Source organism: Patella vulgata, chromosome 1, assembly GCF_932274485.2.
Source record: "Patella vulgata chromosome 1, xgPatVulg1.2, whole genome shotgun sequence".
Classification (NCBI taxonomy): domain Eukaryota; kingdom Metazoa; phylum Mollusca; class Gastropoda; family Patellidae; genus Patella; species Patella vulgata.
The window spans coordinates 23,692,455-23,719,852 of NC_065879.2; the positions used below are offsets into that span (position 1 = coordinate 23,692,455).

A 27,398-nucleotide genomic window follows, 5' to 3' on the forward strand; every position below is an offset into this window, starting at 1 on the left:
AATAATAGAAGTAAGATGAAACAGAATTAAAATTTATACTCAACAAAAAAAGAAGTTGGATTATACATTGTCTTAATATAGAAATTACAAGAATAGAAGTTAGAAATTACATGAATACAAGATAGAAATTAGACGATTGCATGTTAGAATTTTGAGTCTAATATACTGCCATATAATGGATCATTAGTGTTTTATTAATTACAGTAAATCATTTAGAAAATATGATTGGTCATAATTGTCAACACTATGTTTTGTTTACTTTATTTTTAATAGGTTACACAGGAGCCATGATTTCATCATGTCTTCAAATCTAGGAATTCTTCTGTGGTATTTTAACAGTCACCTACAATATGAAAAGAGAAAACTTATAAATAAACTGAAAATATAAAATACTAGCAGGATATCCGGATTCGCCCGGGGCTCCAATTCACCAGGGGCCCAAATTCATTGGTCTAAAACATTCACGTAATCATGCTGGTTAATTTACGACCACAATTCCATGTGGGCTGGCAAAGGGAGGATAACTCTGATACGGTAAGTTGCAGAATTATGAATCTGAGTTTTGTTATGGTTGGTCCTCCCATGACCACAATGTTTCATCCCATCAAATTTTGAAAGAATCCGTCAAATACTGTAGCCACTATTGCATTCACAGGCTAATTATTGATGGATAGACCTACAAACAGGTTTCAAAACTATCATAAGCTTTTTTATGTTCAAAACAGAAATATTAATTTTGCTCTTATCAAGAGCAGGCAAATCAAATCACTGGAAATCCAATTTTTTTTTTATCTAAAACTGATTTATTTTCACATCGTCAACAATCTTTTCTGGGAACACAGGTACTTTTAAAGATGTTATAATTGTTAAGGAAGAAATTATTTCGCTTAAATTGTAAAATGTCAAAACATTAATAACAAGTAATGAACAAAAAAAGGGCAAAAACATAAACTGATTCACAATGGATATTAAAATCTATTTTTGTATTTGTTTGTTGTCTACAGACTGCATTTCTTAACAGATCATCTTGAAACTTGCATACTTATTCCTTATACCCTAAAGATCATCCCTATTGTTTGTGGTGCATGCCCAATCCACAGAGGCTGAGCTATGCCCATTTTCTCGTTGTGTGTCTGTATTTCGCCTACAGGCCGCAATTCTAAATGGATCGTCTTGAAAGCTTTTCATACTTATTCCTTATACCCTAAGTATGACCTCTATTATTTTTTAGTACATTGTTGGATCCCCTGGGACAGAGTCCTTGCCGCCCCTCCCCCCCCAATTTTTGTGTGTGTGTGTCTCCTACATGCTGCACTTTCTGACAGATCCTTTTGAAACTCTGCATACCTATTCTTTATACGTACAAGGATGATCCCTATTGTTTTTATGTGAATGCCTGACCCCAGGGGCAGAGCCACGCCCATTTTCTCTTTGTCTGTCTGTGTGTTGCCTACTGGCCACAATTCTTAATGGATCATCTTGGAACTTGGTATGTGTATTCCTTATAGCCTATAGGGGCAGAGCCACGCACAATTTTTGTGTTTACAGTATACAACTCGCAATTCTGAATGGATCATGTTGGAACTTGACATATGTATTCCTTATAGCCTAAGGACGACAACTATTGATTTTGGTGCATGCTATGCCCATTTTTTGTGTTTAGCGTCTGAAGGCCACAATTCTGAAAGGATTATCTTGGAATTTGGTATACTTATTCCTTATACCCTAAGGACGGCAATTATTGATTTTGGTGCATATTCCGGCCCGCTTGGGCGGTGCCACATCTACTTTCTGTTAATATTCTGTCTGTAAATAATCTACCGGTTGCAATTATTAACAGATCTGGATCCAATTTGGCTGATCCATAATGGGGTTGTACCAACATGTATTTGTATTGTTCCAAATCCAACCCCCTGGGGCCGAGCCACGCCCAATTTTTGTGTTAATTGTCTACAGACTGCAATTCTGAATGGTTCATCTTTGAACTTTGCATATTTATTCCTTATACCATAAAGACAGCAAATATTTATTTTGGTACAAGCCCGACCCCCAGGAATGTGGATGTATATTGCAGAGGTACCGATGCTCTTGTTTTATAAGAAATCCAAAAAAAACTGTAATTATTTTCTTACTGTTTTTATTTCTGTGTATTCTTTCAATGCATACTCTCCCCTGTAAATCAATTTATAACAATTAGACATGAATAAAATACCAGAAAGAAATCCATAGTACTAAAACCAAACAACATTTTATTAAAACCAAATAACATTATATTAAAAAACAAACATTATAAAAATAAGCATCGTTGTTTTGCTTGTGTTAGGGGATTATATATGAATATATATTCAAGATTTATGCAAACCTTGTTGAAAATGATTGGTCTTCCCCTTTAAGAAAATGTCAAGCTTTATGATGGTCCTGGTTTAATGTTATGCTGTGTTATAATGTAATTAATTACAAACATTGATTTCATGAGATTCTAGAAATACACTTAATTCATTTCACAAGAATATAATCTTTACTCACAGTTCTCTGCCATGTCCAGATTGTTTGAATCCACCAAATGGAGTTTGTGTTGTAACAATGTCATAGCAATTAACCCTAAAATGAAAACCTAAAGTTAAAGTCCCAATTATAACAGACAATACAGGAGAACTGACCCAAAAATACAGGTAGAACAAACAATGGGGTTCTCCTTTTTTATGATTTTGTGGCAATCTGTTCCTTTTATGAACATTCAGATCCAATCACACTGTCTTAAAATAACTCTTTACAATCCATCGTCTAGCTATCTGATCCCCTACTCTTAAACTGAGCAAGACATTAAAACCAGGCTCTCACTGGCTTCAATCAAATGAGATATCAGTAGTTTGTTTAAGTGAAACACTATAACCAGACTCTCACCAATGTCAATCAAATGAAATATCAGACGACTGAGTGGTATACATCAATCAAATGAAATATGAGACGATTGAGCAGCATCCATCAAATGAAATATCAGAAGATTGAGTTGTATTAATAAAATGAAATATCAGATGATTGATCAGTAAATATATACAGAAGACAACCAAGAGAAAACATATTTATAATTTCCAACTCTCCTTGTTATTAGAGTCATTAAACTGAAGAATAACGACTTAGTATTTATTATTTGTAAAAAAAATATGTAGGATGTAATAAATTAAATTCAGACTTCTAGAACAAAGGAGTGAAAAATTTAAATAAGCTTAATTTAAATTTCAAGCATACAAATCGTACAATTTATGTTTGGTTGAGCAAGGCTAATATAATGCATTAATCAGAAACTAACTGTGTGTTCCTGAGTCAATGCATCCAGAAAGTATAATAAACTACCTTCAAACCCCGACAGACGTCTAAAGTAAAATAAATTTAAATTTAATTGAAAAACTTATCTGTTTCCGTTTTAATAAGTCACTGGTGTTTTATGCGGCTTGAGCACATTTAAAGGATTGTCCTTGAACTATGTTAGTTTTGTATAAACCAACCATTGTATAGAGTAGGCCTAAACACTTAAGGTCAAGTTAATAAGTGTTTGACTGTCCTCAATGGGTTTTAGAATCTAATTTGAAAATAATGTCAAAAGGAGTCAGGCTTGGATTTAAATTTGAAGATCTCTTAAATTGGACAAGGGTCTAAATCTGAAATTCTGTCAAATAACATAGGTCCGAAATTTGAAGATCTAATCTCTCATAACCCAATATTTGAAAACACTTCTCAATTGAGGAGTTCACGTTCATTCTTTCATAGAGTTTTAGGTCTGCTTCCAAGTAAATTTGAAGGTCTGATATACAGTACTGATATTTCAGTTTAAGGGGGGAGGCTATCCGAAAATTTATATTCTAAAATGTTAAAGCTAATGAATTGAAAATAGGACAAGTAGTTAGGAAATGTAATAAACAAGGGAAAACTAGCATTAAAAAAAGTTGTTGCCAGGGTAACTCATTATGAAAAACGTAGGTACACTATATCTCTGTAACTATTTAAGATATCTTCGTCAAATTTGCTGGATATATAAACTAATCTTGTACCACAGAATCAGACAGAAAGCAATTTGAATTATCATTAATATTTCAAAAGTTATCAAAATATTTCTCCAAAGACAAAATATTGTGGTGAGGCAAATGTTTTAAACACCATTTTCCCAAAAAATATAAAAAATTATAGAGAAAAATTCTGTCTGGTTTTAGGGGTATCATTAAAGAATAAGCACTACAAAAATCAGACATTTAGCTTTATTAGTGCCAGAGATATGGTGTACCTACGATTTTCATACTTTTTGCAAAAAAATGTGTTACCCTGGCAACACTTTTTTTTCTCCATTTTTAACGTTAGTTTTCCCTTGTTTATTACATTTCCTAACTACTTGTGCCATCTTCAATTCACTAGCTTTAGAATTTCAGAAAGCAATTTTCGGGTAGCCTCACCCCTTAAAGGTTGGATAATTCTTACCAAACAGAACCAGCCTGGATACTTTGAGCAAACATTAGAGCTTTGTTGATATCATTAGTAATAATGCCAGCCGCCAGACCATAATTTGTATTATTAGCCCTCTCTATTGCCTCTTCTATTGTTTTAAACTTAATAATGGACTGAACAGGACCAAATATCTAGAAATAAAATAACACAGAGACCCAATAAATATTCAACTATAATCAGGTTTAATGTGGAAACATTAAAAAAGTCAGATGGTGTTATCAGACAATCACTTTAATTAAGTACCCAGTTTGTCTCGGTACCTTTTTATTTAAAATTACAAAGTAGCAAATTTTACAAGTAAAATGGTGGGAATAAATAATATTCATTTCAGTACTCAATAGAGAGAGAGTGAGAGAGAAATGGGGTTTAACGTCCACTCGACATAAACTAGATCATTTTGGGACTAACATATGGTTCAATTTTATTTTAATAATTCGCTGGCACGTAGGGGTCTTTAGCAGTGGGAGGAAACCGGAGGACCCGGAGAAAACCCTTAAGGTTGGACAGGCGACCCTACTCCTTGTCACATACAAGCGGGGAATCAAAACCACGCTTTAACCATTCAGCCACCACTCCCCCCACTCCAACACCAATAAGAACCAACTATGTTGCTAATAAGTGATTTAGCACTGTTTTTCATAAATTTATGGAAAAGCAACTGAAGCAAAATACTAAGTTGTTTGTTATAAAATAGGATCCAAATGAATACAAGGAATCAAATGGATATGTAATTGCTGCTTCTTCACAAAAGTCCCATGCACCAGGAACTAGGTTAAATTATCAGTTAACACCAATTGTCACATATCCAACATATTTTTAGAATTTTTATAAAATACAAAAAGATAACATCTAACAATTTTTCATCAATATTAAAGAGACAGGCATAGATACAAAACCAAACAATAACAAAAGCAACAAAATAGGATCTGTGTTTGAATCAGATTTGAAAACTGTTTGAACACGCACCTCTTCTTTAGCTATTCGCATATTATCCTGAACATTACTGAATACTGTGGGTTTTATGAAATAGCCTTTATCACCATGTCTTTTTCCACCAGCTTGTAATACAGCTCCTTCTTGTACACCACTATCAATAAGACTTAATATCTTCTTAAACTGGGTTTCATCAATCTGTTGGCCAAACACATATATAAATCCAAAAGCTTAAAGAATGTATTAACTATGAAGGCCTGGATAATAATTAAAAGTACTGTTGGGTGCTCCAGAAAGAATAAGCATAATCTGCCTCATGGCTCACTGTAACACTATCTTACAGATAACAGAAGATCAGCATAATTGATAAGACCTTTATTGAGAACATGAAATAGGCATAAATCGGGAAGAGCTCTATTCCAAGTCTGACTTGCTGTCAGTAAACGCCTGCTTATATAGCGTCCAACAATTAGGGGAGATGGACAGGAGTGATAATCATATATGGTATTGTTTATTATCAAATTATGGTGTTTGTAATTACACTGCATATTTCTTTGGAAGTCATTGTCAGGTCAAGGTATGATGCACTGACCACTAATACATTCTCTTTGAAGTTCTGTCGAATTATACACGGCTCACATGTAGCTTGTAAAGAACATATTGAATAAATTAGATGTTTAATAAGATCGTGCCTTAATAAACGTTTATAGAGACTTTAAACGTCAACTTCAGGTATAGATCACTTTGTCACACCACACCCATAGAAATAAATTATGTTTAACCACTTGTCCTCAGTCTACGTACTAATATTAACATTCTTTATGAAATAAATGTAAATGGGCGGAGAAGGTCAGAGAATTCGGGAGATGGGTGTATGAGGTCATGGATGTTGAGTCAAGAATCAGTAGTTTGAACACATGACTTGCATAGATAACAAGTCTTTATGATTGACAACAAATATTTTAGGTCACTCGGCAACAAATATTGACCCACCCAATGCGATCCACTGCTCAATATACATTATCATAACAGCTTATCTGCAGATATTTGTATTTAAAGGAGCCCATTCTTTGCCACCTAGAAATGAACAAAAATGGGTCACAATGCATATAACAATGTAATATGAATGTATATAAACTGATTTACAGTCAATCATTTCTGTTTTTACTGTAATTTCTAATCAGTTATATTCGGCGAAATATGCGAAGTGTCCAAACTGAATGGCAGTCTTCGGCATCTGGTTATTCCAGTCTACACCAGTAGTATTCTCCTGTGGGGTATGTTTAGCCTCATTCATCGAGTCACTTCATTATAAATTTCACTCGAATGCATTCTGGCACACAATTTGTGTGTCTTAAATATTGGATATCAGACGTCCATCTTTTTACAGTAAGATAACAACATCAATTTTGATTTAAATTGACCAACAAGTCATGTTTACAATGTTGAAGACTGTGGATGATATTGAGTTAACGACTTGCCTCCTTTAAAAGCCTGAAAACATTAGCAATCACTCTTCATAAAATGGGGAGACAACCATGCCTACCTGTGAACCATGTGCAGTCATGGCATCAAATGGATCTCCAACACACCGGTTTTCGGCCATCAATTTTGCTTTTGAAACAAATTCATCATATATGTCTTCTTGGACAAGAGTTCTAGAACCGGCACAGCAGTTCTGACCCATGTTGGTCATAATGGCAGAATGAGCCCAAAGGGCAGCATTATCAACTGTAATTAAAATGAAAAGCCAGTCAGTTAGTATGCAATCTTAATTAAATTGTTTCTGCTATACAAATCATTCGAACAACTATAGTACATTATAAACAGGTTATCAGGCAACCAAACATACCCTAACAAGCACTAAGTCTTCCAGGCAGTCCATAAAGGTTATTGCAGCCAAGTTGGACATTTCTATTAGAGATTCAACACAAAGGTTTCTTGTATCGCTCAAATCACGCTCACATACTTTAATTAGCAATCAGGTGTTTCATACCAAAATATTGATAATATTTTTTCACAGTTTGACATACTATATTTATTTTACAGTCAGTACACTGAACGTGGGAGATTTAAAGATATATTTCCTACTGTCATAAAACTAAAAGCACAAAACAATTGATTGGCAAATATATTCAAACGACACAGAAAGTATAATTTACAACTCAAACCATGATAGCTAACAAGCTATGAAAGATGAAAACCAGCCCTATTTAAATTCAAATCTAAAATTACCACCATGACAAGTACATATGTATCTTAGCGATACCTGAAGAAGACTGTTTACCAAATGAAAAAGATATGTGTTAAGAATATGTAACGTCTAAATTTCTCAATTATAATAAATGCTACATGATGGTGACTAACTGTTAATATATTTGTATTAAAACATTAAACATTCAGTAATATTCAGTTCAGTTTGTTTTCAACTTGCTTTCTATTTCATGAAGTACAACTTCAACTAGAATAAAATTTGAGTAATAGGCTGCCTTGCTTGTAATTAGCACTCAATTACAGCATAATCAATAGCATATAGCCTCCATAGTCGTACAAAACCATATATTATCACACTTGTTGAAATGAAATTCATATTCAGACATACACACACACTTTCTCTCCTTTCGACAGCCCCGATTAGTAAGTAGGCTTAAAAAAAAATTGGTTCCTTCACTAATTGAAAACAATATTTTTCCCGCAAAGGATCTATTTTAAGTAGAAAAGACACCTTCTTGTTTCATTATCTGCCCCTGAACTCGATAAAATTACATGTCAAAGAATACAATAATGTAAATCAATAGAAAAAATTTAACTTCCTATCATAGGGACAATGATTTAGAGAACAAGCCAAAGGCATTTGATTTTCGATGAAATGCTGAGGAGAGGAAATTAATTCTTTTTTTGTTCAATCCAACACCGGCAACACATACCATCTGCATCAGCTAAAATGATTAAAGGACTTTTTCCTCCCAGCTCCAGGCTAATTCGCTTTAAATTACTTCTTCCAGCAGCTTGCATAATTAATTTACCAACCTGAAGAAAAATGAAAAGAAATCAAATGGGGTATAATAACCAGACTTCGAGGGGAATTTTGCCTAGGCAGCGGCATTACGGGCTACACTTATTTAGAATTCCAACCTCAGTATTTTATCCCATCTGAATGGAATAGTCACTGCTATTTGCCAGATTCTCCACTCTGCACCAATGCCAAGGAGAAATCATGCTGGAAGATCCCAAGGAACATTTCCAGCCAACACTTTCATCAAACCAGGGACCTCATGGTTATCAAGCCAGCACTTTACTCACTGAGTAATAAATTATTACATACTCTGATTCATTCGCTCTAGGCTCACTTCATTTAGTTATAATTCATTAGACTGAGTATTGCTCATGAATGAAGACAAATCAAACACAGGTAAGTTTCTGCGTCGGAAGTGATAACTTTTTGTCCATTGAAAGTATTATTTAATACGTATTATCCAGCTTCGTTTTGTTTTGTTCATAGAAATATAATTGATCAAAGGGCGTATGGCTCTACTTTTTTTACCCTTGAATTAGACTGGGCAATGTGCGTTGAATCATTTTTCGTTATTCAGCAATAACAAATAATGAGATGGCTCATTTCGTTATTTGTTATTCAACTTGTTATTCAGGATTCAAATATGCAGCTATTCCTGTAGGTATCGTCATCTCAGATCATTCTATTCTGACCAACTGGAATGCCCGGTTAACAGACTTGTCGGGTGTTCTTTTTAAACTAAAATATCCCCATATGAGTGATAGAAAAAATGCTCTTTTTCATGTCAGCTGTAGTGTGTTTCCACAGTCTGCCGAACTGTCATCAGAAATATTCTGATTGACATTAACAGATTTAAGCTCGGAAGTCATTTTATTCAAAGGATAAAAGAAATATTATTCAGACCATTTTTCAATGTAAAATATCAATGTAATTTTCAACTGAATGGGTAATCAACGATAAACCACCTCTTCATTACTATGGCGATGTATATTGTCGCATGCAGTTATAATATCGATCATAATTATAAATATTGTGTATAAATATTGTGTATAAATATTTCGCGATATTTTTTAGAATTATCGCGATATATCTTGATAACGTGATATTTGAGATTTCAGACGATAATTTTATCGCCTGACCTAATTATCGCGATATATCGCCATCCCCGGGGTATCGCAGCAACCTTGTCTGATACATGCCAATATCACAATGAACCAAGATCTCTTAGCGATAGACCTATAATTTAAGTTTTGTCAAAATCGGATACAAATTGTGACCTGTAGAGTGTCCACAAACAAATTGTGGACAGACAGACAGGGGCAATGGCATAATACGTCCACATGAAAATGTGAGCATATAAAAATCTAATTTCACCCAACTTAAATAGATGTTCAACACGTTTATCATGATCCCCTTCATGTTCCATTTACTAATTTTCCTAGACAAGGCCTTCAGTGTGACTGATCCTAAACTATGGAAAGATCTCCCAGATTCTGTAAAATCATCTTTAACATTAGATTAGACAAATTTAAACAATCATTATAATTGTGCATTCCTGGAATAAATAAAACTCTGCTAAAAGTGATTAACTGACATTGTCACATATTGTGTACTATATGTTTGTTATGTTCTTTAATATTTGTGTGTTTTGTAAAGCACCTTTGAATGCTGATGTGCAGCAGTAACAAGTGCTATACCAAAGTCTGATCTTGGCTGCCCTTAGAACCTAGATCGAAACCCAAATTTTATATACTTAAGCTTAAATGTTAAATAGCCCTAGTTTTGCGCAACCTTAATAACCTTGAAGACTTTGTCAAAGCGCCCAGGTCAGAGAGTCATGTCAGAATTAAGTCATGATACTTCCATATATATCATCATTAAACCAAAAATAAAAGCCATCTCTAATAGAATCTGAAACCTGACACTACTGCATCATCTAGGACTGGAAATATGAGATTAATAGACATGATAATGTATTTACAAAAAAAAATTGATATCTTTAGTCTGAAATTTGTAGTCGTAATATGAGTAATATGGGTTAATTGTACATCTACCACAGCACTGTCTAGACACATTAAAGGTTACAATAAAATTTCAACTTTGCCAACATCAGCAATATCCCTAAATATTAAATATCCAATATTTTTTTAAAAAAAAACTCAAGCTATAAATTTTGACAATATAAAAGACAGAATAGGTTAAGTTGTAAGTAAATGACCAGTGCCTTTAAAGAGTAGTATAATCAGGATCCATGTTGCAGTGTTGACTAGGACACTAAACCCAGTTTAGTCAGTTTTGGGTCTTGTGCACAAAACAGTAATCAGTCTTCTGCAGCAAATTGTTCCTGACTTTGTGTCAGTTAGATGGGCTTGACTGATCGTCCATCCATCTCCAACAAAGTGTCAGAGTTAAAAAAAAATCTATTACTAAATGCACGTTTTTGTAACATGGTTGTTTGCTTCAGTCTGTGAGGTAGGAGGTCATTTAGGACATCATGTTTACTTTTATAAGCATGTCATCAATATCCTCTGTATTTGAGATTTTTAAGCACATCATCCATTTAAAAACTCCCCACAAAATATCTAATCATTTTTTTTCACTGGAAAGTAAGTCTACATATAACAGGACACAGGTCACCAATCATTCCTACCACATGTCAACTATTACTCCTACCACTGGTCACCAATTATTCTTACGCCATCACCCACAAAACAAAGGCCAAAGTTATGTTTAGTCTTTCTCCACCTTTCCCCCTTTTGCATGGTAATCTTTGTTGACTTTCTGGTACAGAATCGAAGGTTAAGGGTTTGAATATTGATTGTCTGCCAGGTTTTGGTGACTCTATGACTTTGGAGCAGACGGATATGAAAGTTAAGATGTTGGTTAAGTTAAAATGTAGGTAGGACAGTTGCATGTTTACTTGTGTGCTACTTCCAGTTTTTGTATCTCAAGTTTCCCATGATGAACCTCATACCTGCTTTTGAGCAAGAGGTTGCCACAGGTTACTCCATTTGTGGTAAAAAAGCATTCAACCCAAAGGAGAATTTGGGGAAAGTCAGAGCTGGTCTAAGAGATGAGAATTAACATTAAAGTCAATGGGGAAATAATTGGTGATCTGTAGCCAACAGCTGTCGGGAAACCCGTGGGAGTTGTCTCGATTGTCAAGATCTGTGGTCAGACACATAAGGATAATGTTGCCTGGTTGTCCAAGACAACCTGCACACTTCTAATAATAACACTGCTCTATGGGTTTGGCAAACCTCAATGTTGACTTTTCAAATTGAAAATGATATACTGGTATTTACTAATTTCTCAACTGACAATAGTAACTTATATGATTAATAGGATTATTCTTAACACATGAAATGAAATGAAATGAAATGGGGTTTAACGTCCTACTGTTCTGCTCCTAACCTGGGCTAATGAAGACGGGCATACGCCATACAGTGTGCTATGAGGGAAATTTTGCCCGGACAGCGGCACTACGGCCTACTCTTATATCGAATTCCAACTGTCAAGGGATCTTTTACGTGCACGCCAATGTGTACACGGGACCTCGGTTTTTCGTCCCATCCGAACGACTAGACAGCTTTCCTTGTCAGCCCCTCCGTCCTGCATCACTGACAAGGGAGAACCACGCCGGAAAATCTGGATGAACTTTCTCGGCCAATGCAGGGATCGAACACCCGACCTCCAGGTCTTAACACATGACTTAATAAATTGCAACTATCGCTTTAATAAACCTGATACTATTTTTGTTCCATTTATCAAATCAATGATATGTGTAGATAAATGTAATCATTTTCTATGATGTTATCTACGATATGTAACAAAATACTTTCATATCCTAATCCATTAGTAAACACGATCTTCACGCTAAAAGAAAAACGAAAAACGTCACAGAAAAGGAAATATTTTAGTTTGTCTTAACATTAAAAAAAAAATATTTATCTTCGGTGTTTCCATATTTGGTATATCTACAGTGATGACCAAATCGGATGTTTCCAATTCAAGCAAATAATGTACATCTATTTTGAAATTTTTTAATAACATGGCAAAAACTATTTACATGACAGATGTAAACTGTGAAAGTTGTACATCATCCAAACCATGGCAAAGCAAAAAGATAAAGTTCATATTTCAACAAAAATGGTAATTTCAAAATATATTTGACAAAAAATTGTAATTAACTGAAAAAATAGATGTAATTATATGTGTAATTTGTCTTTTCTTCAAATACCGGTAAATTCCCAATTTTTTGTTAGATAACGTGTCTTAGAAACAAACAGATATTCTTTCAGCAAAAGAATAACCTAGATGTGTGTTATATTGGCAGAAACAACCCCGTCTAGAGCTACGTCAGGATGGGGCTTTGTCCCACTTTATAATGCAGAATAATTAATTTGCGATGTTGCTTTGCTTTCTATCTATTAAGTTTTTCAACAACGTATACAGTGGACTATGTCACCGTTACGGGATCGATATAATATGCCGGATTATACAGCATAAAGGAATACTCAATTGTTTCAATAATGGAAGTATTATTGAACCTCAAATACCGGAATTTGAATGCACCTTTGAATACCCAAAACATAAAATATGATAAACCTTTTTGTACATTTAATTACACAAAATTTTTACGTTTTTTTACTTCAGGCGCATACAAAACACCTGTGAGGCATTCTGCTGATGTCTTCAAATTTAGAGTTTGAGTAAAATCGTTTCTTACTGTTTCTTATATCACAATATTCATATTGATCAAGAGTGACAGGTTAGTTGCTGAAGCAACGATTATTGAAGTAAAGAAGTAGTACCGACATCGCTAGCCATTTTGTAATTTACACGAGATATGATTGCAGTGACAAATAAGACGTATATGTTTCAGCCAATGAAAAGATAGGTTGCCAGGCAACGAAACATACGCCCCCCCCCACTCAATTTGTTTACTTACAGTTTAATTGTAATTTCACTGAATATTCAATAATCATCAAATTTTTGCCTTACTATTCTGTTCATCAAGTCATATAGGGTTTTTTGCCAGTGAGTTCAGTGACTAGATTTTCAATTAGACATGACTCGATTTTATGGAATACAATTACTGTGAAAATTTTTCAACCAGTCATTAAAAAATCGACATTTTTGACTAGGATTCTTTAGTTTTGATCACTTGCTTGTCAAAACATCAGCAGTAATAAATAGTAATTGTATTCCATTTAATTTGTGTGTTGTACATTTACATTTTCATTACTAAATGTAATTGAAACAGTCTATCAGACTTCCCAGTTTTTAAAGATTAATAAGATCTGTACATGTTATATGGTTTGTATCGAAGAAATCTCCTACATCAAATCAAATGCATTTGTCTAAGATGGTTTAATATAAAACATGACACATTTCTTCTACATTGTTACATAATATATACTAAACAGCAAAAAAAAAAAAAATGTTCGTAAGATTTCAAAATCAGAGAGGAACTTTAATCAAATCATTCTAGAAAACAACTAAATGGATCAAAGCAATTTTTTGTGAACAGTATGTTGACACATTAGTGATTAATTCATCACAATTCCAAGACATTACAAGAAGGTTTAGAGTCTATACACAGTCAATACATCAGTCAATAATAGCAGCACAGTGTCTGTACATGGAGGGGACCAGACGATTGACGAATGCCATTGGCACCTTAAACCACACTCTCAGAAAAGCCTGGCGCAATCCATCGACTGTGTTTGGTCTCGGTACGACGTTATTAAGTCTCCTCTTAATTTCATCCCAAAGATGTTCAATCGGGTTTTAGTCCAAACTAAGGGCTGGCCAGTGCATAATGATGACACCATTCTGTTAAGCTGGCGAAATGTGGTATGACATGGGGTCTGAGAGCTTGATTGATGTAGCGCATTGCTGTGCTGCCACCTCCTCTCCCCGGACCAAGATTTTGGAACACCACAGGACCCACTCTCTGGTTCAGGCCGATTCCATCCCAAACCATTTTGCATGGACCTCCCCTGGAGTATGTTAAACATACCAACCTGACGTTTCTTTTGATGCTTAGTATATGTTACTCTTCTTTCAAATACTAATATCTTTCTTATTCAATGCTCAACTCAAATAAATTAAATCTTATATGATTGCATTCAAGATTTTATTGAAATGCAATTTGACTGATTGTAGAAAATTGCATGATGTGTAAACTGCAGCTTTGTAAAATCTTATCATGTTCTCAAAATGTCATGTTTGACTCAAAGCTTTTAAATTTGTATGCTTTCAATTTAAATTCCAGTAGAAAAAGTTTAAATCTTATTGCATTTCTTATGGAAAGCCACTAATCAGATTTATCTGTACTTCTAACTTTATTTTTAGTGCAGTTTTGAAATATTTCTAGATAAAGAAGATCCTGTTAAAAATCCTGATCAGAATCCTAATAGCTCAGTTTCATGTTTTGTTCCTAGTAGAATATACAGTCATTAGGCAACTGGTTGCTGCTTTGTGTAGATGCACACATTGAATGAATATATACTAGAATTATTTTCTACAATATGAAGATGTTTATAAATTACTTGGTAATAAGTAGTGAAAAGGGCCAGTTGTTCCCTTAAATTTAGAGTCACAATTCAAGAGACAAGTTGAGTGTTCTCAAAGGAAAATAATCAACAATAAGGGCAATAACTCTGAGAGTATTTACTGGACATCGTCTAAATTAAAGGCAAAATGGCGGACCTACAGACAATATACTACCAAATTTCAATAGAAATGATTGTGTCAAAGGTGACACCATAAATCAGTAAATCTAGCACAAATATTATAAATCAGACCATCTTGCTATAGTATGCTTACTAATAACTTTGGTTCATTATGACTATTTCTTAGTAAAATAATAACTAAATGAAAGTGTAACACCTATTGTGATACACCGTACATTTGTTTACCTCTGTTGATCCAAATTTCAATAGAAATGATTGTGTCAAAGGTGACACCATAAATCAGTAAATCTAGCACAAATATTATAAATCAGACCATCTTGCTATAGTATGCTTACTAATAACTTTGGTTCATTATGACTATTTCTTAGTAAAATAATAACTAAATGAAAGTGTAACACCTATTGTGATACACTGTACATTTGTTTACCTCTGTTGATCCAGTAAAGGCAACTTTATCCACATCCATATGTTCAGATATAGCTGCTCCTGCTGTTGATCCATAGCCTGGTACAACATTTACAACACCTGGTGGAAAACCTGCCTAAGATATACAAAACATTAATAAAGGATTAATTTAGCTGTTGCAGATTCAATATATTCTGTTCACATCGTTGAAATAGTTTCAACCATGATGAACCCGAAGAACAAACAGTTTATGAAGGGAACTGTCATTTTAATCATCTCTAGCACTAAAATTGTCCATATATATTTTCAGAGGCTGCACCCCCTGAAGCCTAATCACAGTCACAGTGCTGTAAGACCCCCAGTTAGATTTTTTGTGACAAACGGTTAGTAACTAATCAATTAACAACACCCCAATCCAAAACCTGTGTAGGCCCCCCACCCGTCTCCACTTAAAAGCTTTATCTACTTGAACGATATACTGCCCTATATCATATTTAGTTATGTTGCTATAAATGTCTTTGACAATTTGGATTATCTGTGTTCTGTGTATGTACTTATCAGTGTTAGAACTGCTCGATCTATAAGGTAGTAATAGTATGCATGAGTGTGTGGACAAAAAGAATAACCTGTTCTTACTTGTCAGTGGAATTAACAAATGTGTCTTTTTGGTCAGATGGGCCACTAAAATTGAATTAAAATTTCTCAAGCCCAGTTTTCTCTTATTAGTCGTGGTGCCCGAGGGGCTGACATGGACAGTGTGGAAAGTGGTTGGGATGGGACACATTGGTGTGCACATAAAAGTACCCTTTGCGGTTACAATTCGAATTAGAATTGGTAGAAATGCTGCTCTCTAGCCAAAATTCTCCAGTTTGAAGTGCACACCTAACCAATGAAATGAAAATCACAATATGTTAAGTCTCAAAAACACCATAGTATTAAACCCCATTCCTTTAACAGTCTTTCAAATCAGATAGCCATTAAGTACCTCCTCTAGTGATTTGCATCCGTTTGTGCAGATTTATTTCTGAGATCATGTTCCCAAGTGGCAGTAGAACATTAACCGCATTTCATCTTATTTCTCAAGTGGTAACATTCAACTGTGTCTGCCTTCTTATCATATCAAAACTTTCTGAAATCCTTCTTTCCCAACTTGTCAACAATAACGAAGATAAACCGACACCTCACTGACATCAGATTTTAATCCAATTAAACTACTGCTTCTACAGTCTTTAACAAATATTTTTCAAATTTCGTCCTTGAATAAGACAATTCATTCCAGAATTCTTGTCTACCCAGCTGTCAATGGTGTATGAAATTAAACAACCAGCAATATACGCCCACATTTTGCAAGGGATGGATTGAGAACAAGCTAAAAACAAAAGCGATTTTTCGTACAATCTGGGGCCATAATCCAGAAAGTTATGATCTGAAATGCACAAATATCGAAAGGGGCTGAGATCTTTGGGATATAAAGATGTATATTAAGTTTCAACAAAATCAAATAAAAATTGTGACATCTAGAGGGTCCACAACCTTTGTATTACATACAGCCAATTTGTCAAGCAGTTTCATTTCATTTTTCCCAAAATTCGAATTCAATCATCATTAGGGTGGAATGTTGATATATTTAAACAGTTTGTAAATTGGATAAAAATTGTGACCTCTAGAGAATCCACAAGCTAAAAATAATGATTTTTCTTATAATCAGGGGCCATAATCCATGAAGCTATGTTCAAGTTTCGTCAAAATCGGATAAAAATTGTGACCTGTACAGTGTCCACAAACAAATTCTGGACGGACGGAAAGGGGCGACGGTATAATAAGTCCACATGAAAATGTGGGCCTATAAAAAAACAGCTGCACTTTTTTGGCAACATAAGTTTGGTCTCTTTCTCAGATTTAAAGAGCTCAAGGTTAAAGGGAGGTAATCAGACTTTACTTGAATCAAAAGAACCGATGCTAATAACTGGTTTACGTTTATGAATGTAAAGTGCATTATATCACATTACTATTATATTATTTGCATTATGCAAGAGCTAAATCTGCCTATTGCAGGTCTTTCTTTAGGCTTTAAATTTTATCTAAATTATTAATTAGACATTAATTAACTTATCCAGAACATAATCACCTCGTGATGTTATCGCTAGCCTGTGATATTTTCTGGATTAGGATCTGATTTGCTCTCAACTTTCATTCATGATTAAATCATGAAATGGATAATCGAGACTATGTTTTTTATCGTACCGTCTTTAGTAATGTAATGATGATCCAAAATTCAATCGCTAAATTCCCTTTACATTATCTAGTTTTTAACTATTATAGTGGGAACTGCCAGCTCTTTGTCTAATCTCCCATAATGTATCTTTAATATAGCTTTTTATTGTACTTTTACATTAGTTTACCATAACCTACCTCTTTAAATAAAGCACAGCAATATAGTGCTGTCAATGGTGTCTGCTCAGCAGGTTTTAGTACCACTGTGTTGCCACAGGCTAATGCTGGTCCTAATTTCCATGACAACATGGCAACTGGATAATTCCACTATAATAGAAATAAAAAAACATACCACTAGATTGACATAATTTTTTTTTTATTATTGCTTAAAACTATTTGTTATATTCCCAATTTTTTAAGATCGTGGTTTTGATGCAGTCACTAATTGTCATTAAAATTAGTTGCCTGTTTTTGTTTTTTTAGAATTTTTGTTTTTGACTCTGTAATTACTAAAATGATTAAAACAATTACCAATCCCACTCCTATACAATCTTTACACAAATCTATTACAGACAATCATAACCATTTCTGTTTTATTTTTTACATTGTTATCGTGATAAAATGCAACACAGTGCCATTGATAGCTATACTCTAAATTTGTTTTTGTTTAAGTAGTGGTTTGCATTATAATGGTTTGAAAACAAGAAAGTTCTAATATTAGATAATAAATAAGACAATATCCTTCTTCTATACATAAACATTGCTTCCTCTTCCTAAGGCTATTTATTCAGATAAAAAAAAATCAATAATACTTTAAAATATTACAATTTCAATTTCAATATAAATTTAACCTATTTTAAGGAGTGTGGGTAAACAAGGAACCTCCATTAAGTCCATTTACTTAATTGCACCAGAGCCATTATTGCACCTTGATCCAGCACTGGTATAATGACAGTTTATTTATACTAAGCAGTAAAAGAAACGTCAGGTGTATGTTACTCTGAATAGACGCATTGCATAAAACTTGCCAAAGTTTTTATTGTATATTTGTGACCACATCTCCAACTTTACTTTAGCAATAAGGCTCCTTCCCAAACACAGAACTGAACCCAGGATATGTTCTCAAAAACGCAACCTGACTTCTGAGATGGTAATATGTTCTCCATGATTTTCATGTAACTCATGCTGCGCGTGCTCTTCGCCGGGACCAGCCCTAAAAAATGCACACCCATACCTGGTTGAATCATTCACACTACAACGTCAGCAGCATGCCACGACTCATGACAGCTCAGAGGAACCAGGCCCTTGGAAGACTCGATGCTGGCCACACTGTCCAAGCTATTGCCAATCACTTCCAGGCCAATGTTTGGACCATCTACAGGCTTCAGCAACTGGCCACCAACACCACAGATGGTCGTCCCCGAACTGGTAGACCTAGGGTTACCACAAGGCGACAAGACTGCCCTGTTGTGTGACAGCATGTGCAGAATCCCTTCACACAGGCATCTGAGACAGCATGTCAGACAGTGGGAACATCCATTGCAGTAGACCTTACCGTGGACCTATCCTCACCCCTCGCCATCGACATAAACGTCTACAGTTTGTCCAACAACACCGGAACTGGCGACACAGGCAATGGAGAACTGTTCTGTTCATAGATGAGAGTGGGTATTACGTATCAACTGCAGATGGCAGGACCAGAATATGGCGTTGACGTGGCCAGCGTGTCATGGAACGAGACTCGTGGGGAGGTCTAAGCATAATGATTTGGGGTCGAACCGGCCTGAACCAGAGAGTGGGTCCTGTGGTGTACCAAAATCTTGGTCACAGCAGTGCGCTACATCGATCAAGCTCTCAGACCCCACGTCATACCACATTTCGCACGTCATTGAAACAATGTTTTCCAGCATGAAAACGACGCCCACCCACACCGCCAGAGTTACTCGGGACTTTCTACAGCAGAACGGTGTCAACGTTATGCACTGGCCAGCCCTTAGTTTGGACTTAAACCAGATTGAACATCTTTGGGATGAAATTCAGAGGAGACTTAATAACTTCGTACCGAGACCAAACACAGCCGATGGATTGGGCCAGGCTTTCCTGAGAGTGTGGTTCCAGGTGCTAGTGGTGTTCATCAATCGTCTGGTCCAGTCCATGTACAGACGCCGCGCTGCTGTTATTGACACTCGTGTTGGACACACCAGATACTGATGTATAGACTGTGTACAGACTCTAAACCTTCTCGTAATGTCTTGGAATTGTGATGAATTAATCACTAATATGTCAACATACTGTTCACAAAAATTGCTTTGACCTATTTAGTAAGTCGTTCTCTAGAATTATTTGATTAAAGTGCCACTCTAATTTTGAAATCATACTGATGGTTTTTTTTGCTGTTTAGTATATTTTCCACCAGCCATATTTTCTCGCCGCCATTTTTTGAGGTGAACAAGATTTATTAGACTACAAAATTAGGTCAAATATCGTTTTAAAATATACTTTATAGGCTGAAAAGGGTGTAAAAAAAAATTGTATTGTTCAGATACCAGTACTTCCTAGAAGGTTTTTTTTTTTGACAACCTATGATTATGGATGAGCACTTAGTTAATAATCCCAAAGGATTGGTTTCATTATTGAAAATCTACAGTCTTTTATACCATACTTACAGGAATAATTTGTCCACATACACCCACTGGTTCATGTCTCGTAAAGGTAAAATATTCACCGTCTAGAGAGAAAACATTTTGTTAGAAATTAACAAATTATATGACAAGGGACTGTAGTGTAAATACGTGGAGGACATAAGAAGTAGTTAAATCAAATGCCAATTATGACGATGTAGTCTCTATCATCTAGAAAAATATTCTATGGTCCTGTCCATTTAACAGATTTGTACTTTTTCTGTTCCCCACTGTTTTGGCACTAATTATAAATCATCTGAAGTGTTGAAGAGTATGAGAATTCCCTTAAGATTACATTAATTTAACTCTGACATAAGTAAAGTACTTAACAGAGAACTACAAGCGGTTGTCATGCAAGATACGCCCCACATTTTTGGAAAAGATGGACAGGCAGTTTCATTTAGATTTTCCCGAAATTCGAATTCAACCTTCATAATGGTGGAATGGTGATATATTTAAACAGTTTTTCAAATCAGAAAAAAAAATTGTGACCTCATCTAGAGAATCTGCATGCTAAAAATGTGATTTTTCGGATATACGTGATTATCAAAAGGAACCCTTGATCTTAGTGTGTAATGGTGATATATTCACAAGTTTTTTTTAAATCAGATAAAAATTGTGACCTCTACATGGACCGCAAGCTAAAAACGTGATTTTTTGTACATTCAAGGGCCATAATTCAGGAAGATACAATCTGATATGCGCGAATATCGAAAGGAATCAAGATCTTTGGGTTATAAACATGTATTTCAACTTTCATCAAAATCGGATCAAATTGTGACCTCTTGAGGGTCTACAACCTTGATTTACCAGATGTTTACACTATTAGCCTACGTGGGGCATCCATTTTGTCCAGCCGTTTTGACCCTATTTTCACGAAATTCAAAGTCAACAAACATTACAGTGTAACGGTGATGTATTCGAACTTTTTTTTAAATCGAATAATAATTGTGACCTCTAGAGGGACCACAAGCTAAAAACGCGATTTTTCGTACAACCAGAGGCCATAATTCAGGAAGTTACAATTCGATATATGCGAATATTAAAGGGAACCGATATCTTTGGGTTATAAACTTGCATTTTAAGTTTTATCAAAATCTGATCAAAATTGTGGCCTCTAGAGGGTCCACAACTTTGATATACCAGATGTTTACACTATTTGCGTACGAGGGGCGGCCATTTTGTCTGGCAATTTTGGACCAATTTTCATGAAAGTTGCAATTGCAAATTTCCAAGTTATATTTTTAAAATGTATTAAAATAAAGCCTTAAAATAGATGGTATCCATAAACAGTCCTATCTTGTTAAAAGAATAATCCTATTAATCCTATAATTCGCTATTGCCAGCTGAGAAATTGGCAAAAATATCATTTTTAACTTCAAATTCCAACGTTGGAAAATTGCTGCCCCATGTTGTCAATAGCAAAACAGGGGAGGTAATTGTGTTGTTATTTCCTGTGTCATAGAAATAATTATGTTTTGACTTTCTTAGAAAATTTGAAATTCAACCTCAGACATAGAAATAATTATGTTTTGACTTTCTTAGAAAATTTGAAATTCAACCTCAGACAAAATTACGGGGTAACGGTGATATATTTGAACGTTTTTTTTAAATCGGATAAGAATTGTGACCTCTATGGGGCCCACAATCAGGGGCCATAATTCAGGAAGTTATGGTCCGATATGCGCAAATATCGATAGGAACCGAGATCTGTGGGTTTATAAACATGCATTTCAAGTTTCATCCAAATCAGATGAAAATTGGACCTCCAGAGGGTCCACAACCCTGATACGCAATATTTTGACACTATTTGCGAACGAGGGGCGGCCATTTTGACCCTATTTTCACGAAATTCAAAGTCAACAAACATTACAGTGTAATGGTGATATATTCACACTTTTTTTCAATCGGCTAAAAAATTTTGACCTCTATGGGGTCCACAAGCTAAAAACACGATTTTTAGGTACAATCAGGGGCCATAATTCAGGAAGTTATGGTCCGATATGCGCTTGTATAGAAAGGAGCCGAGATCTGTGGGTTATAAACATACATTTCAAGTTTAAACCATATCGGATAAAAATTGTGACCTCTACAGTGTTCACAAGCTAAAAACGTGATTTTTCGTACAATAAGGAGCCATAATCCATGAAGTTACAGTCCGATACATGCCAATATCGAAAGGAACCGAGATCTTAGGGTGATAAACCTATATTTTAAGTTTCATTGAAAACGGATAAAAGTTGTGACCTGTAGAGTGTTCACAAACAATTGTGGATGGATGGACGGATTGACAGGGGCGACGACAATATACGTCCACATGAAAATGTGGGCATATAAAAACTTTTGGAGAATGGCGATATACATAAATATGATGTTATATTCCTTTAGTGCAGCCTCTGTTCCAATTTAAAGCTTACTTTGCATTTAAACCACTGACCCCAGGGTTATCTTAAATCCTGTAGCGTTGAAACTGTGGCTCCAGTTTGCAATAAGTAGGTGACAGGTAGTTCCTGTAGCTAGAAATATTTTTGTTGTCCTTGTACATTCAACAATTTGGTATGAAAACATGATTTATACTGACCTACTGGTATGGTTTTTCCAGTTATTTTATCACACCAACCAGCGTAATACTGAAACACATCTATTGTAGCTCTTACATCATCAACAGCATCCAGGAACGGTTTACCATTATCCAACGTCTCCAGATTCTACACAAACAATTTCACAGCTTAAATTCACTTGAATTGTTAACATATCAATTCGGGACGAACATATGGTTCAATTTTATTTCCATAATTCGCTTACTCGTAATGATCTCTAGCAGTGAGAGAACACCAACCAGGTTAGACAAATTTAGGGAGATAAAATTAAGCTTCTTAAATATTAAAGTGATCTTATTAACTTATTTGTATTCCAATGCCCTATCCCCCAAGTGACTGATTTCTATCTCTACTTTTTTACGTTGTGATTGATGCAGAATTTCACCTTTTATGTCTTGGTGACATGTGCAGAACTCATACACTAAGTTGCCATAGTGCTTGAATAAATAACTTCACGCCAATAAGTCTTTCACACTAATAGTTATCATCCTTAGAGTGTTATGTGATGCAGAGTTAATGCACTTGCTGTAGTAAAATATTTGATATTTATGGCTCATTCTGCCATTTGTATCCACCTAATATGACATAACACATTCCATAAAATAAATTTTCAATATCTATCTATACATACCGCTAATATACCTATATCACGTTTTAAAAGAGATACAAATTTCATCATGAGTTCTCCTCTCTTTGATGCATCTTTTCTCCGCCAGGGGGAACCTATCTGAAAGGCTGCTCTAGCAGCAGCAACGGCTTTGTCAACATCTTCCTGAAATTAATATAGTGGGAAAGTAATGTGCATTGTGGCTCCACCAAGGATATACATTGACATACATTAGAAAGACCCAAAGTAGAAAGATAAAACTGTTCAGAGCTAGACTTACCGTTGTCAAATTAATTTTACAAATCTGATTCAGTATATCCGAGCTTCATCTGTAATCTATTTGTGTCCGAAGTATTAGACAAAGAAAATAAAATCGAAAAAAATTGATTTAATGTGAACTTAGTCCAAGATGATGGTTGAGTTCTGTAACTGTAATGTTATCTAATTTGTCAATAATTAATCTTCAAAAGTCTAATCAATCAAGGTTATTTTTAATAAGATATGGCATTGAAATTGTTCAGTTTGCTGGCTGTAATTATCTCACCTTATCACCTTCCTGAACATCACATAGTTTTTCACCAGTTGCTGGGTTTATTGTTGGAAATGTTCGTCCACTCACAGAATTACACCATTCATTGTTTATAAATATCTGAAACATACAAGTATGGTATAAATATAATTGTTAGCTTATAAACTTGTTATTATATTAGCCAGATTAAGATTTTGTAAGCCCCAGGCATAGTGAGATAGTCAAGTTTTATAGGAAATATGAACCCATCAAAAATTGTCTGTGATAACACCCTCGGTGAAAGTGGAAGTTAAGCCCTACCTAGATGAAGCAGAACCCACCAGGTACCGTTGGTATACAGTACAGTCAGTCTATACTACAGAAATGAAAATGAAATGAAACAAATTTTTTTTTTTTCACTGTGTGAAACAGCTTTATTTAACACCTGCTTCCCCTGAAATATTATAGTCAACATGTACAGCTATAGTATAAATTAACTTTAAATTCTGATATTTAAAATTGAGAAGCAGTAAATTCATCTGTCATCTAGTGAAAATTATTCTTGTTTGTTTTTAAGAAAAGTTAGATGGGTTAGAGATACTATTGTACCAATATGTCATGTATTTCACTTAATAAACTTATTCCCACTTGATACATAAAAACTACATACAATCTGTGAACTAATGATGATGACAGAATATAAATTTAATTACAATAATTATTTTCTACCATTGTATATTGAACAGTATAAATTTCATGAATTCTATTAAATATATAGTTATATTCAGGAAACAATAAAATAATTGAATAAAAGTATTGATTGCATCTAACTGAATAAATCAATTGAAGATGCTAAAATTAAATTTTACTCTGATAAAATAGAAAAGGTAAAAACAGACACAAGGACCTGTACAAAGTAGTGGATTCACTTTTGCATTATAATGCTGAGGGGACTATTTTCCCGCACATTGATGATGACACTGAACTCGCACATTTATTCTCGAATTACTTTCAAATAAAAATACAGAAAATACGAACTGAACTTGATGTTTTAAATAAAATTACTGACTTTAAACATACATTATGCAAGAGCTAAATCTGCATATTGTAGGTCTTTCTTTAGGCCTGAAATGTTATATAAACTATTAATTAGATATTAATTAACATATTCAGACCATAATCAGCTCTCGATGTCAACGCTAGCCTGCGATATTTGTTGGATTATGATCCGATTTTCTGCATAACTTTCCTTCTTGATTTAACAATTAAATGGATAATCAAGACTATGATTTTTGTCGTACCGACTTTAGTAATGATGACCGAGGCTATGCGGAACTTTCGATCGCTTATTACTCGGTTCATAGTGGATCAATTTGACTGAAATTTTCAGCATATTGCCTTTACATTTTCTAGTTTTTAACTATTATAGCGAGAACTGCCAACTCGTTATCTAATCTCCCATAATGTATTTTAAAGGTCATGATTTTGATAAGTTAGAAAATTCTGTTTATTTAGAAAATTTTTAATAGGAGTGAATGTTTTGTTTTAAACCTAATTAAATCGTCTGCTGCTAAATCTTGTTTATCAGAACCTGTTCAGATTCCTGTTCTTAAAGACGGTCTAGACGAAGCTATTCCTGTTTTTATAACAATATTATTAATTCTTGTATATCATCTTCTACTATTCTCAACGTTTTCAAACAAGCTTGTCTTAACCCTTTAATTAAAAAGTCTACACTGGATCCTAATGCTTTTAAAAATTACAGACCTGTCTCTAACATAAGTTTTATTTCTAAAATATTGGAGAATTGTATTGCTTCTCAGATAAAGGCTCATCTAGATGATAACTGTTTATATGAATCATTGAAAATACAAATTATTTGTCAATTTAAATCAACACTGATGTTGTGATCTTACCGGGAACAGATGAGCTTCTGATACCCAATATTTAAGACAAAATAAACATTTTACCAATGGTATACAAATTGTGTACCATAATGCGTTTCAGCGCCATTTGTAACAAGGGTCTCAAAGAACGAGGTTAGACATATTCCACAAGTCGTGTCAAACAGTGACATTATATTCTTATCTGGAGAGCATGCGCAATAAATACTATCAGTGTAGACTGGAATAACCAGATGCTAGAGATTGCCATTCGATTGAGACTTCTACTGTTCTAGCGTATTCTGCCGAACATATATAAGATTTGAAATTTGAGTAAAAGCGGAAACAATTGAATGTAAATCAGTTTAAATACATTATTATATGCGTTGCGACCGAATTATGTTAAATACATTCACATTACATTATTATATGTGTTGAGACCCATTTCTGTCAATTTCTAGGTCCAAAATATTAGCGATTTAGCGCCTTTAAGTTCAGTCTGAAATGTGTCATTAGATGTCTCAGCACATCAGGGGTTAATCAAAATAAAAAAAGTTCACCAGTACTGCAGTAGCAAATTTTACAGCAATATATAATAGAATTTTATTTAAACTTTCACAGAAGTTTAACAAGAACTGAAGAACGGGCTGTTAATCCTTACAAAATATCCAGTTTCCTCCCACTGCTAAACACCCCTACGCTCATGCAAATTATTGAAATAAAATTGAACCATGTGTTACTGTTAGTCCGAAATGACCTAGTTTGTGTCGAGTGGACGTTAAACCCCATTTCTCTCTCTCTCTCTCTCTCTCTCTCTCTCTCTCTCCCTTACAAAATAAATTTGGACGCCTTCGGTCTTCCGTACATGTATTTCTGCGATTCGTTTGAAGAAATGTTAACTTCTACAGGAAATAATAACACTGTCATCCCACAAAGAGGTTGTTTTGTTACCTGTTTGTAGACTATTTCTTGGTTAGGGTTTGGTTCGGGATCCGACATCGTTTCACTTCGTCTCAAGGCTGCAGATAAACCGTAGGCCTACAATTAGCTGAAAATTAAATTAGGTTAAAGAGAGTTAGCGTGATCAAAGGGAAGTAACTAATGTTCTTTCGTTGTGCAATCGGACTTTATTTTATTCAGCATCTAGAATATTCTTGTCGGGTATTATTTTTATAAATGATGATAAAGTGTTCAGTATTTTGGTATATTTTTTTTTATTTAACCTCTTTTAAGCAATATTTTTAAGCACAATTTTCGGGCCCATTTTAATAATACATATTTGTGATGAACGCAAAACTTTTTGATGGTCCGTTTTTTTCGCGTAGTAGTTATAAGAAGATATACTAAAGTATA

General features: G+C 34.5%; 1 protein-coding gene across 1 annotated transcript; it reads right to left on the reverse strand.

Moving 5' to 3' along the window:
* Window positions 1-16: 16 nt before the first annotated feature.
* On the reverse strand, window positions 17-27,130 carry LOC126826740 (retinal dehydrogenase 2). Its single transcript, XM_050555782.2, has 14 exons — window positions 26,997-27,130; window positions 24,199-24,303; window positions 23,679-23,819; window positions 23,029-23,155; window positions 20,433-20,494; window positions 17,965-18,093; window positions 15,575-15,688; window positions 8,358-8,460; window positions 6,977-7,161; window positions 5,464-5,628; window positions 4,471-4,628; window positions 2,527-2,601; window positions 2,133-2,172; window positions 17-343 (listed from the first exon to the last, which is right to left on the reverse strand). Exons 1-14 carry the CDS (start codon window positions 27,042-27,044, stop codon window positions 311-313), a joined length of 1,485 nt encoding a protein of 494 aa, XP_050411739.1. The 5' UTR covers window positions 27,045-27,130; the 3' UTR covers window positions 17-310.
* Between the last annotated feature and the right edge of the window lie 268 nt (window positions 27,131-27,398).